At 47.6% G+C, this 13,614-nt stretch overlaps 1 protein-coding gene across 2 annotated transcripts; it reads left to right on the forward strand.

Moving 5' to 3' along the window:
- Window positions 1–484: 484 nt before the first annotated feature.
- LOC118081072 (E3 ubiquitin-protein ligase TRIM7) lies at window positions 485–11,543 on the forward strand. 2 transcript variants are annotated; one of them, XM_035107229.2, is made up of 6 exons: window positions 485–1,037; window positions 3,593–3,688; window positions 5,768–5,998; window positions 7,398–7,420; window positions 7,871–7,989; window positions 9,666–11,543. In XM_035107229.2, the coding sequence occupies exons 1-6, from the start codon at window positions 573–575 to the stop codon at window positions 10,172–10,174; spliced, it is 1,443 nt and encodes a 480-aa protein (XP_034963120.2). In that variant the 5' UTR covers window positions 485–572; the 3' UTR covers window positions 10,175–11,543. The 2 variants fall into 2 exon arrangements, with proteins under 2 accessions (XP_034963120.2, XP_034963121.2); XM_035107230.2 differs by lacking the exon at window positions 3,593–3,688.
- The last annotated feature ends 2,071 nt before the right edge of the window (window positions 11,544–13,614 follow it).

Raw genomic sequence — 13,614 nt, forward strand, 5'->3', positions numbered from 1 at the left:
TGCAAACTTGCTCAGGATGCCCTCAAGCCCATCATCCAAGTCATTGATAAAGATGTTGAATAAGACTGGGCCCAAGACTGAACCCTGTGGCACCCCACTAGTCACTACTCTCCAGGATGAGGAGGGGCCATTGATGAGCACCCTTTGGGTTCGGTCAGTAAGCCAGTTACAAATCCACTGAATGGTAGCATTGAACTACAACTCCCAACAGCCCCAGCAAGAAAGCACGGGCTAATGCATTGGGATGATGGGGACTGTAGTTCAGCGACGTCGGCGGGCCAAAACTTTCCCCGCGCCTGCTTAACTTTTTTATGTACACCGCTGGAAGTTGGAAATAATTTGTCGTGCAGTAAGCGGTATAGAAATCAAATAGTCGCGTATTTAGGTTCCACGCGGCCCCGCCCCCCTCCCAGAATTTTCTTTTTGCCGCGCGCACACCCACTTCTGGCTTTCTCCCCGCCTACTTTCGGTTTCGGGTGGTGGTTGTTTATTTTTGCACGCTTGAGCAAGAAAGAGGCAGGCGGTGCCAGCAGGGGCCGTTGCAAAAAGCGCTTCTTCTCCCTCCTTCCTCCATGGCCGCCGTCGCCGTCGCCCGCGCCCTGCGGGAAGAGCTCTTCTGCCCGATCTGCCTGGATTACTTCGGCGATCCGGTGATCCTGAGCTGCGAGCACAACTTCTGCCGGGCGTGCATCACCACCTACTGGAGCGGCCTGGGCGACAGCTTTTTCCCCTGCCCGCAGTGCAGGAAGAGGTCCCGCTCCGGGAAGCTTCGGCCCAACGCGCAGCTGGGCAAAGTGGCCGAGAGGGCCAAGGAGCTGGCCTCGCTCGCCGAGCTCCCCGGCACCTCTCGGGGCGCGCCTTCCCCGCCGCCGGCCAGCAGCAGCCCAGGAGCGGGGCTGGTGTGCCGGCAGCACCAGGAGCCGCTGAAGTTGTTCTGCCTGGCGGACGAGGGTCTCATCTGCGTGGTCTGCGACAGATCCAAAGAGCACCGATCTCACGCGGTGGTCCCCGTGGACGAGGCAGCCAAGGACTACAAGGTAAAAGCAGCGAGAAGAGCGGCGCCTTTCCACGAAGTTCCAGTCGGAAGCAATGACCCCCCTTTCGCAATCAGTAAAGTTCATTGCCTTCAGTAGGGCTACTCTGAGTAAGGCGAGCTTTGCACGCAGCCCAGAGTGGTGGGAAGGATCGTAGCTTGGGGAGCGTTTCCTCCAGTGATCTCTGTTCACGAGATACTTGCATTAAAAACAAAACATTATTTTGCTTTTGATTTGTTGGGGGGGGGGGGGAGCCGAGGTGAGAGATTGGGGATGCATTTTGCACGCAGAAGATTTCTTAGGAATTGCAGCACCCTTTGCTTTATGTATCGAAACAATAAAAGAAACACACACATGTGTTATGCAGTGTATTTACCCTAAGACTTCACACGTATCAGCTTTACGTAGATATATATATACCGGCGTTACATATAATTTATAGTGTCCATATAAAGATTTATTAATTGTATAAAAAACCATGAATCCACATAACGCCAACAGTCCAAGATCGTATTCATAAATATCCTTCCCTGTTTCTAGAGCAGCTTTTGGGGAATCTTCAGCCCTGCAAATGTTCCTGAACTACAACTCCCATCATGCCTGCTCATTGGCCATGCTGGTTGGGACTGATGGGAGCTGGCATGCAACAAGAAATGGAAGGCCACAAGTCCCCTGTCTGTGCTGTTAAGTGCACTTGAACGTAAATATGCAGAACTATTGTGCACTGCCTGCTTCCTATCCATCGCCCAACACACTGCCTATTCTGATTGTACGCCAGAACAGAATGCATGCTAAAAGCAAGCTAAAATTCAGCCATTCATCTGTTTGGCGGGAGGAAGAGCAGAGTCCAGTTTTCATCTCGCCCCTCTAAACACCAAAGTTTTCTAGCTTTTTAGTTTGTTTTTTTATAAAAAAGTTCTCTGCATGCACAGTAACTGCAGCAAAATCAGAGTCCCTGAGGACCTGTTTGCACACCCAAACAGGGGAACACATGCAGCAAATCTACTGTACTTCTGCAAGCAGAAAGAGCTTGGTGCCCAGCAGATGGATTCCTGTCCCCTTCAGCTCCAGCTAGCATGGCCAGTGATTAGGGAGGATAGGAGCTGTAGTCCAGCAACATCTTGTGGACTGTGAGTTCCCCCACCCCTGCACTAGCTGCAGTGGGGCACGCAAGTCTTCCTGGCTTTTTTCCTGCTGACATTCAAGCAAGGGGCTCCTCCCAGCAACAAACCCAATGTACCTGAGCTTCCGCATTTTGCTTTTCTTTTCAGTTAGGCTCCCCGCTCCCAGTTACTTCATTTATTATTATTATTTTAATTTTAAAAAAGTCAGGCAGCGCCCGCGGGTGTCAAACCGCTGGAAGCGATTAAGGGATCTAAGCAATACTTTGGTCAATGGAACCGCTGGGCTAAGCTGGCTCCCCAGGTACTTCGTTTGACGTCATTTCCATATTTCTCTATTTCATAACTTGAGGCATTAAAAAAAACACACACGTGATGCACGCAACCATGCATTTGAAACCCTGTGCAGGAAAGAAGTTTCTCGGGGGTGGTTTTGTAGTAGGGAAGTGGCTGGTGGGGAAAAGAGTTAAAGCATTTATTTCCCCCGCCACCTGCTTCTTCCACTCTCAGCCTCTGCCCCTCCAGTGGATTTTTCAAGTTAAAGCAGGCTGTTTGGCTGCTGTTTCTGTTTGCATACTGAATGCACTTTGGCTTAGGAACTGTTGCCTATGACCTGCAGTCACAGGGCATTTTGAGATGGAAGGCTTTGCAAGGGTTCACATTTCAGGAGCCTTGCCATTGTCTGAAATGGGTTTTCAGGATCCTCTTACCAGCATAGCTGCCAAGTTATCCCTTTTTTTAAGGGATTTTCCCTTATGCTGAATAGGCTTCCTCGCGAGAAAAGGGAAAACTTGGCAGCTATGCTTACCAGGTGCTCACAGGAAGCTAGAACTAGAACCTCGCAGGAAAGAGTGCACACCTTTTAAGGAGGCTTGAGGTCCTATACATGACCTGGAAGCTGTATGCTGGCTCCCTCAGCCAATAACGCGAGATGAGCGCCGCAACCCCAGAGTCGGTCACGACTGGACCTAATGGTCAGGGGTCCCTTTACCCTTATATGCTATTTGGTCATTTATGGACCTAATAGGTATCTAAAGCCATTTGCCCATGTTGCCATGCAACCAGTCCATGCAGAATGTAGGCATCCTATATATAGAAATGAGCAAACCACTGATATTTTAGAGAGCAGGCTAGCAGGCGGGGCCCATGACTTACACCATAGGAGCCTACACAACACAAAACACTATTGTTGTATGTAGACTTTATTTTATTTGTTTTTTCTCTTATATTTTGGAAATGTACATCAAGGTTTTTTTTCTTTGTTTTTTTTGGGGGGGGGCACCAAGAGGGTGGGGCCCTAAGCTCTTGTTTAGCTTATACGTAAATCTGGCACTACTCATGCCTATGGAGGGAGCCTACGGCAGAAGAATGATACAGAAACCCAAAACTGTCCACTTCCTAAACCTTGAACACCCACCTGCTCTTTGCTTTGGGCAGGCCCAGTTTCAACACCACCTGGCCTTGTTGAAAAGCGAGAGGGACAGCAGGGAGGTCCTCGCAATGAACCAAGGGAAAAGGCTAGAGATGTTGCTGGTAAGTTTGCCTTCTTAGGCAAAGCTGTCTTTAATAATAATAATAATAATAATAATAATAATAATAATAATAAATTTATACCCCGCTCATCTGGCTAGGTTTCCCCAGCCACTCTGGGCGGTTTTCAATAGAATATTAAAAACACAATAAAACATCAACCGTTAAAAACTTCCCTAAACAGGGCTGCCTTCAGATGTCTTCTAAAAGTCAGATATTTGTTTATTTCCTTGAAATCTGGTGGGAGGGCATTCCACAGGGCAGACGCCACCACCGAGAAGGCCCTCTGCCTGATTCCCTGTAACCTCACTTCTTGTAGGGAGGGAACCGCCAGAAGGCCCTTGGAGCTGGACCTCAGTGTCCGGGCTGAACGATGGGGGTGGAGAACGCTTGTATATTTGGGGCTTGAGTGACATCACTTAGAAAAGAAGCACATTTTGTGTCAGAATGTATATGTCCATCCGGCAAACTCTGTTAGACCAGCTGGGGTGACAAATAGCAACAGTAGCTCTTGAAACAATGGTGCCACAGATCAAAATGTGTAACATGTGGCACATGTATGTATATAATTAGCAATTAAGAGGCAAATGACTACACAAATAGAGAGCAGTTGTGCTGATGAATGGATAGCACACAGTGACCCCAATCCGTACCTTGTAGGGGAGGGTTTCCCAAACTTGGGTCTCCGGCTGCTTTTGACTACATCTCCCATCATCCCTGACCACTGGTCCTGCCAGCTAGGGATGATGGGAGTTGTAGTCCGAAAACAGCCGGAGACCCAAGTTTGGGAAACACTGTTGTTGAGGAAGTCGAAACAAAAAGCAGAGTTGCTCTGTTTCAGACCGGTGTGGGATGTAGAGTATAGTCCTCAGCCCAAACCTTAGTTGTAAGCAAAACCCCATAAGACCCAAACTAGACACGGCAGCAAATGCATGGTGTAAGGTAAGCTGACACCATGCATTTAAAGCAGCCATCCCCAAACTTCAGCCCTCCAGATGTTTTAGACTACAATTCTCATCTTCCCCGACCTGGTCCTGGTCCTGTTAGCTAGGGATCATGGGAGTTGTAGGCCAAAACATCTGGAGGGCCACAGTTTGGGGATGCCTGATTTAAAATATGATGTTATCCCCCAAGGGATCCTGGGAACTGTAGTTTGTCAAAGGCAATGTTGGTAATCATAGCTTTGTTACGAAGGCTATGTGGGTTGTTGTTTTTTTGTGGCTTTATATTGTAAACCGCCCTGTGATCCCCGGATGAAGGGCAGTATAGAAATTAACAAATAAACAAAGCAATAGCTTTGTGAGGGGTAAACCACAGCGCTCAGGGGTCTTTGTGGGGAGACCATGTGCTTTAAATGTGTGTATGCAGCCAAAACGTCGCAGGCCTCCCTGCTGCCTCAAATGGCGGGCCGTGAAGTGCAGCAAAGATGGGGGGAGTCACTTCACTTGTCAGGGCCTGTTTGCAGAACTCCCACAGGCATCTAGTTGGCCACTGGAGGAGCAGGCTACTGGATGAGATGGTATATCTAGGTTCTTAGGATATGCAATCACACAGTATTAATGGATGTTACTGGGCGAATCATAGAGTTGAGGCTGCGCTGGGAAGCTTGCAGTAGGCCAAAGGGGAGCCAACATGACCCCCACCCCCAATAGGAACATAGGAAGCTGCAGGGTTTCAACTTGGGTTATCTCCTAGCCTTACGTGGAAATGGTGGGGATTGAACCTGGAATCTTTTGTATGCAAGCCGGGTGCTTTACCGCTGAGCCACAGCCTTCCCCAGATGTTGTTGGACTCTGAACTCCCATCAGGACAAGCCCGAGGAGGGGCAACTGCATGGAAACATAAGAGCCTTGCGTCCTCACAGCAGCTGAGCAGTTGCTTGTGGGAAGCCCAGCAAGCAGGATTGAAGCAAAAGGGCCCCCTCCCCTCCTGTGTTCCCCAGCGACTCGTATTCAGGAGCATCACTGAACTTACTAGGCTCTGATACACTGGTTTTGCTGCAGCAAGGAGAAAAATTGCTTTTCGATATTTCCTGTCCTCACCCTTTTGGAACAGCACCGTTTCACGTTCCTTCCTCTACAGGGTCGTGCGGAAGCCGAGGGGCAGAGAACTGCCCACGTGTTCCAGCAGTTAAGGAAGACCCTTCAGGACAGGGAGAGCCATGCCCTACAGGGGCTTTCGGAAGTGGCCAGCGAGGTGAAGAAAATGCAGCGGGAGAACGAGAGCAAGATCCTGCAGGGGGCGCCGCTTCTACGAGGGCTGATAGTTGAGCTGGAACAAATGTGTCAGCGGCCGGATACTGAGCTCCTCAAGGTAAAAGCAGCGGCATGGTCGTCCAGCAAACATGTGGTCCAGCGGCGTGGTCGTCCAGCAAACACGTTGCTGTTTCTGCAGCAGGGTTCCTGTCTCCAGTGTCTTGGAGCCGCCCATTCAGCAGGAGAGGGGGAGCTTTTAAGCCACTGCATGCTCCAAAGCTAAATGTTTGGAAGCACTGAAAACAGAAGGTGCATCTGCTCCGAGAGAATGGTGTGCAAGATCTGTTAATGTACAATGAAACTTCCCGAAAAACACAACTATAAGTCCCTCTGAAAGAAGTTGGTTTTATTTTATTTTTTTAAAATATTTTTTTCTTTGGTTTTACATATTTAAGTTTATAATCATACAACAACACACCCAAAATTACAATATTCCATCGAATCTCTGGACCTTCCCCTCCATGGGTTCTGTTGTTAAACCTTTTCTACTGCATCTTTTTTCTACAATCCAAATTTTTTACAACTCCATTACGTTCATAGTTCTTGTTACATTACAAGTGTTATTACAGTCCTGCTAATGTTTTTAACTGCTTACAGTGGTCTTCCAGATAAATTTAAATTCCCCCCCATTCCTTATTAAAGTTTTGGTCTTCCTGGTTCCTGAGCTTTCCGGTCAGTTTTGCCATTTCGGCATAGTCCAACAACTTGATTTGCCATTTTTCTCTGGTAGGGACTTTATCTTCTTTCAATCTCTGGGTTAACAACATCCGTGCAGCTGTCTTCGCATGCATAAAAAGTCTTTTCTGCTCCCTTGGAATTCCAGTACCTACAATTCTTAATAGAAAAGCCTCTGGTTTGTTTTTTATAAAAAGTTATTTTAAACCAGGCATCCCCAAACTGCGGCCCTCCAGATGTTTTGGCCTACAACTCCCATGATCCCTAGCTAACAGGACCAGTGGTCGGGGAAGATGGGAATTGTAGTCCAAAACATCTGGAGGGCCGAAGTTTGGGGATGCCTGCTTTAAACCTTTCTTTCAGTTCATTGTATATCATTTCCCAGAATGCTTTTATTACCTTACACGTCCACCACATATGATAGGAAGTGCCTTCTTTTTCTTTGCACTTCCGACAGACATTTTTACCTGTCTTGCACATTTTTGCTAACTTACTAGGAGCACAGTATAAGACTTGCTTCGGTGCAGCAGTATCTAAACTCCCTGCAAACAGATTGGTAAATAGGTCATCTGGAAGCACTCAAAAGCAATAGAATACAAATATACAAATTTAATAAGCCGTCCCACCACAAAATTAGACTTCAGGAAGAGCCCAGTTCATACATTACTCCCCACCCTACCACATAGTTCATGGAGGAATTTTGAGTTGTGAATTATGATACAGTACTGTGAAAGGGCACCCCTTACAATTCTGCTTTCTCTCCATTTCTCCTCCCCTTTTAGGATGCTGGGAGCCTCTTGAAGAGGTAAGCAACTGTGGTTGTTAAGTGTGGTTCATTCTGTCATCAACCAGACTGAGAGGTTTGTATCCACTGCCAGTCATGCTCAGAGCAGACCCATTGAAATGCTGTTAATTTTGTTGTTGTTGTTTAGTTGTTTAGTCGTGTCTGACTCTTCGGGACCCCATGGACCAGAGCACGCCAGGCACTCCTGTCTTCCACTGCCTCCCGCAGTTTGGTCAGACTCATGTTGGTAGCTTCGAGAACACTGTCCAACCATCTCGTCCTCTGTCGTCCCCTTCTCCTTGTGCCCTCAGTCTTTCCCAACATCAGGGTCTTTTCCAGGGAGTCTTCTCTTCTCATTAGGTCGATTCATTTTCAGTGTTTCTGCTCTGTAGTTGAATACAGCCCAGAGTTTCTGCCAAACAGGATTATGTGCCCAGCAGCCACCTGATTTTTCTCTCTCTTTCGCGCTAGGTGCAAAAACTGGAACTTTCCAAAATGGTCACCTGTGTCCACCACTGAATTGGAAGAGAGAATTTTCCATCTCTCTCGGAAGAAGACTGCCCTGTGGGAGCATATGACCGAGATGAGAGGTTTGTGCTTTGCACTAACTTCTTCGCGCAACAACACACAGGTGCCCTGTGGAACTCACTGCCACAAGAGGCAGTGAAGGCCACCGACTTGGCTGGTTTTAAAAGAACATTAGTAGAATATCAGGGGCTATCAATTCAAACTAGCCACAATGGCTGTATCCCACCTTTGGCTCTTCGTAGGTTAATAGTAGCATTGATGATGTTAGTTATATCCTAGACATGGTACTTCCAAGGAAGGGATGGGAGAAAGGTCTCCCCCCCCCTTTTTTTTTTACAATGGACATTGAATAACTTCAGGTAGGGTTGGGTTTTTAGTGTAGAGTGGTCAGGAGAACAGGTATAGAGACAAAAGCATGCCAGAGATTACTATACCACTTCCATGATACAAAAATCCGCTTATCCAAACATGAGGAATTAGCACCCCAAACCTCGCTACACACACCACAGATTCAGATATCCAAACAGTTGGACCTGCATGTAGCACGGTAAACAAATAAGCGGCCTTGAGCAAGCCTTACTTTTTTTGTGTTTTGCTCAAGGCAGAAACCGTGAGTAGAAGGGGAGGAGGTAGATTGTACAAATAAGATCATTTCCCCCCCCCCTTTTTGGCTTTTGCAATGTTTCAGAGGGTTTCCCCTGTTTGTTTGTTTTGTTTTGGGGTCAAAATTCCATGTCCGGGAATGCATTAGAAATTTCCACGTAGGAATCCATGGAAATTGTTGACTCGTTAAGCAAACGCTTGCCTTGACAAGCAATTTCCTGAAAATGCAATGTGTTCGGATAGCGAGACTTGCATTTATATGCAGTGCTTTTTTCTTCTTCTTCTAGAAAAAGAGGTGCAGGAACTCTCACCTTTTTGGGATGAAAGAAATTACAAAATTGTCCTGTAGCACCTTAAAGACCAACTAAGTTTGTTCTAGGTATAAGCTTTCGTGTGCATGCACACTTCTTCAGATACACTGAAAGAAGTCACCAGACCCTTATATATAGTGGGAGGGTGGGGTGGAGTGGACAACCCTGTTGTTCAGCTTTTAGAGCAGCGTTTCTCAACCGCTGTTCCGTGGCACACTAGTGTGCCGCGAGACGCTGGCTGGTGTGCCGCGACGTGCGGCGACGAGAAGGGCCAATACTCAGCGCTGACCCGCCGGAAAGCAATATTTCTCCTCCTCTTTCCCAAAGCTCAGTGCAAACGAGCCTGGCAGCCGCCAATACACAGCACTGACCCGCCGGAGAGCAATATTTGGCAAGTGTTTCTTACAGTCGTAATTATAATATAGGGCGGCACAGAGTTAATTTTTTTAACTTTTTTAATGGTGGTGTGCCTCGTGATTTTTTTCACGGAACAAGTGTGCCGTGGCCCAAAAAAGGTTGAGAAACACTGTTTTAGAGGCGCCACAGCCACTTTTAGGGGCGCCTCCGACGAGTTCCAGCTGAAAAACAGCCCTGGTTAGATGTAAAAAAAAGAGTCTCCAGTAACCTCCTTCCAATGGAAACCAAACATAGTAAGCACTGCACTACTGAAACGTCTCATCGCTCTAGGAATTGGAGGGAGCGCAATAATACTAAGCTGGGCAGCCAGTTTCTCCTTTTATTAATAATCCAGAGCAGATCTTATCTGTGCATGCGCTTCATATGTGATGTAGATAAGAGGCACACATTCCTCTGTGTTATTACAGAGATCATCACCTTGGATCCCGATTCAGCTCATCCCAACCTGGCGATTTCAGCTGACCGGAGGACTGTGAGCCGCAGGGATGGCTTCCCAGCTTACCTCAACACTTCTAGAAGATTCCACCCCTCCTTCTGTGTGCTGGGCTCTGAGGGATTCTTGAGCGGCCGCCACCACTGGCTGGTAGATGTGAAAGGCCGCTGCGGTTGGGCCCTCGGTGTAGCTCAGGAATCTGTGGAAAGGAAGAGGCCCGTGGTACTTCAACCAGAACATGGGGTTTGGGCTGTGGAGTTGGGGCCCTACCAGCTCCTTCCTGCAACGCCAGCAATTGTGGCAGAGCCGGAGACCCCGACCCGCAGGATTCTGGTTAGCTTGGACTATGAGGCAGGGCGGGTGACCTTCTCCGACCCTTGTAGCTCAGAAACACTCTTCACTTTGAGGGCCTCCTTCACAGAGAAGCTTTACCCGTTCTTTTGGCTGTGGTCCCCTGACTCCTCTCTCACACTGTGTCCCTGAGGCAAAGTTGAAGGGTGGAAAGGAACGGGAGATGCTGTCGCCTGATCACCATCTTCTTCCCTGGAACATAGCTGCCAAGTCTCCCGTTTTCCCCGGGAAACCCCCGTTTTTACTTACCTTTTCCCGGTGGTCCCCCATATCATTTCGTCTCCCGTTTTTCTCCGTTATTTTCTCCTGCCGGCGGCCATTTCCCCCCCCTGATTTGCCCTTCTATGGGCACAAAAATTGGCCGCCGCCGGCTTCAAAAGTCGTATCTATGCATGACCGGAAGTGCATAGATGCGACTTCCAGTGTCGGCGGCGGCCATTTTGGTGCCCATAGATGGGCGGGCCGACCCCAGAAGTTGCGTTGACGCACTTCCGGTCATGTGTAGAAGCTACTTTTGAAGCCGGCGGTGGCCATTTTTTGTGCCCATAGAAGGGCAAAGCAACACCGGATGTTACGTCAATGCAACTTCCGGTGTCACACGGCTGCCGGTCCCGGATTCTGCAGTCCGGGACTTGGAAGTTAGCCCTGGAGTGATGTGGGGGGAAATAAAGAACAACTCGTACTGGTTCACCCACAAAACTATTTTTGTTAACTCCCAATATACAAGGTCATTCAAACAGATTCCGGGTCTGTGAGTCCTGTTGGAGCCAAGTAGGACTCAGAATCTGCCATAGTCTGTATCACGGGTTGGCAAAGGATGATGGGAGTTGAAGTCCAACAGAGGATTGTGGGCCACACATTCTATATACCCTTGATCTATAGGCAATCGTGCATTGCTAAACCCGGGTTTGCCAATAAGGCAGAGTGCCCTGGATAGACTGCTGCACATAGGGTGGGGAGATTTAGGACATTCAGCACATGGTACTCCGTCCCTTCAAAAAGTATCGCTTTATCTCTGCTGAATCTACCTCAAAGGGTTGAATAAATGGAGAATAAAAATGCACACTGGCTTGAACTCTTGAGGTCAAGCGTGATGGGAGTTGTACTCCAATAACTCTGGGAGGGCACTTGCTTCAGAAGACGGACGGGATCGAAATGTAGTTGTACTTGACACGGTTTTGAAATATTTATTCCTACCTGGCTGGAAAAGAGTTAATCCACCTCCAGCCTGACTGACATACTATTCTGGTGGGGGCGGGACTGTTCCCAGTTTAAAAGGAGGGAGCAGCGGTTTTGTCAGTTGAGGAGAGGGAGTGGGTAGGTGTGAAGAAGAAAGCTGAGAGGTCAGGATAGTGGGGATCTAGATGAGGTTCAGGAAGGCTCGATGTTAAATGTTTGACAGAGATTATCTACAACCGAAACATATCTTATAAACACATGAAACGTTAAATAAACAACTATGTTCTAAGGTTAATAAAATTCTTTTCTTTTGTGCCAAGAAGTACCGTCATTCTTTTTCCAGCAAGGTATCGGGACTCACAGAAGTGGTAACTCATTAGAGGACAAAACTTACCTCAGGAAAAGAGGCGAAAGTTTGTGTCTTACAGTAACACTGAGGAGGCTTAGAAACTTGTTGGGGTGTCAACAAGTTGCCAGCGTGGAAAGGGCAAACTTTTACAGTAGAGGATATCAAGCCCAGAGAGAGACCCTTTACTGGTGGCAGGAGGTTATTCTATCAAACAGCCTAGAGTTTTTATTTGATACCAGGCCACGTGAGCTGGAAGGAGAGTCTCTTTACAGTACTTATAAACCCACAAGAATAAAGGGCTTTATTTGGAGGAGGCGGGAGAAGAGTGTGTGTGGCTTCACCTCTGGATTCCTGTGCCGCATTTTAGTAATAGAGAGGGGGACATTCGTCGCAGTAGTCATAAATGAGAAGGCCCAGCGGGAGAGGGAGGCGCCTCCATCATCCTGTGCTTCCTAGTTTTCTCCTGCAAATACTCCTTAATGGTGTTTCCTCCCCTCAGCTGTGCAGAAAGTAATTAAAGATAGTGGAGAGGAGGGTTAAGCATTCCTTATCAAAGTCAATTTTCCCCAACAAGTGAGAAAGAAGACTTTGGGATCAAATGTTTTGGCATATGAGAGAAACCACAAGTCTGGGGGTGCTGTTTGCTTCATAACGTCTAGCTCCACACCTGGGTTAATATAACTTGAGTCTGGTGCCTTATTACATTACTAACTTTGTTGTATATATATGTGGCACTCTAATCACGGTCCTCTTGCTGGTTGGGGAAGAAGCTGTGGAGGCACCAAGAGCTGACAGTCCTTCAGGCTTGCTTTTCCAGCAAGCCAGTCTCCCTCCTCCCTCTCATTGCTAGATCTCTAGGCCAGGCATAGGCAAACTTGGCCCTCCAGATGTTTTGGGACTACAACTCCCACCATCCCTAGCTAGCAGGACCCAGTGGTCAGGGATGATGGGAATTGTAGTCCCAAAACATCTGGAGGGCTGAGTTTGCTTATGCCTGCTCTAGGCTATTTAAGGCCACATTCACACCATAAATTTAAAGCACTATGCTCCCACTGTAAACAGCCATGGCTCCCCCTCAAAGAATTCTGGGAGCTGTAGTTTCCATAGGGTGCTGAGAGGTGTGAGGAGACCCCTCTTAGAATTGTAGAGTTGGGAGGGATCCCCTGCAATGTAGGAATCACAGCTGAAGAATTGCTGACAGGTGGCCATCCAACCTCTGTTTAAAAACCTGCAATAAAGGAGAGGCAAAGGAGTCTGTTCCGCTGTCAAACAGCTCTAGCCAGTCTCCTTTCTCGTAATTTGACTCTGTTGGTTGGGTCCTGCCGTCTGGAGCAGCAGAAAGCAAGTGCTGTATTCTGTGTGACAGCTCTTCAGATAGAGCTCATTTATCTCTTGTTGCTTCTATCCAATTCACTTTTATTGTTAATAGAATGCTAAACTTGGGGGTTGGCTGGTCATCTGTCATCATAGCTGCCAAGTTTTTGCTTTTCTCGCGAGGAAGCCTATTCAGCATAAGGGAAAATCCCTGTAAAAAAGGGATAACTTGGCAGCTATGTCTGTCATGGATACTTCAGTTGAGATTCCTGCCATTGCAGGGGGTTGGACTAGATGACCCTTGGTCCCCTTCCAGCTCTACAATTCTATGGTTTGAAGATGGCAATCGTATTACATCAGGCTAAACATACCCAACTTCCATTCCTCTTAAGGCTTGATTTCCGGACCCTTTATTATCATGGTCACCCTCTGCATTCGTTTCTACCCCTCCCAGAGCTACAATTCCCAGAGTTTGTTTTTTAAAAAAATTCAATTTATATATCACCCTTTGTCAGAGGACTACACCTGTTTCCTGTGAAGAAGGATTGATTGTTTTAACCACTCTGGGAATTGTAGCTGTGGGAGGGGAATAGGAGTCTCCCCACAACTATGAAACTGCAGCTCCCAGGATTCACGACTATTCACATCTGAAGGCAGCCCTGTCTAGGGAGGCTTTTTAATGTGTAATATTTTATTAGGTTTTTTATATACAGTGGTGCCTCGGGTTACA

This window comes from Zootoca vivipara, chromosome 2 (genome assembly GCF_963506605.1).
Source record: "Zootoca vivipara chromosome 2, rZooViv1.1, whole genome shotgun sequence".
Taxonomy (NCBI): domain Eukaryota; kingdom Metazoa; phylum Chordata; class Lepidosauria; order Squamata; family Lacertidae; genus Zootoca; species Zootoca vivipara.

Coding starts and splice junctions, on each gene's coding strand:
- LOC118081072 (XM_035107229.2), top strand. CDS start 573: ATGGCCGCCGTCGCCGTCGCCCGCGCCCTGCGGGAAGAGCTCTTCTGC. Junction 5,999..7,397: donor CGGATACTGAGCTCCTCAAG/GTAAAAGCAGCG, acceptor CTCCCCTTTTAG/GATGCTGGGAGCCTCTTGAA. Junction 7,421..7,870: donor GCTGGGAGCCTCTTGAAGAG/GTAAGCAACTGT, acceptor CTTTCGCGCTAG/GTGCAAAAACTGGAACTTTC.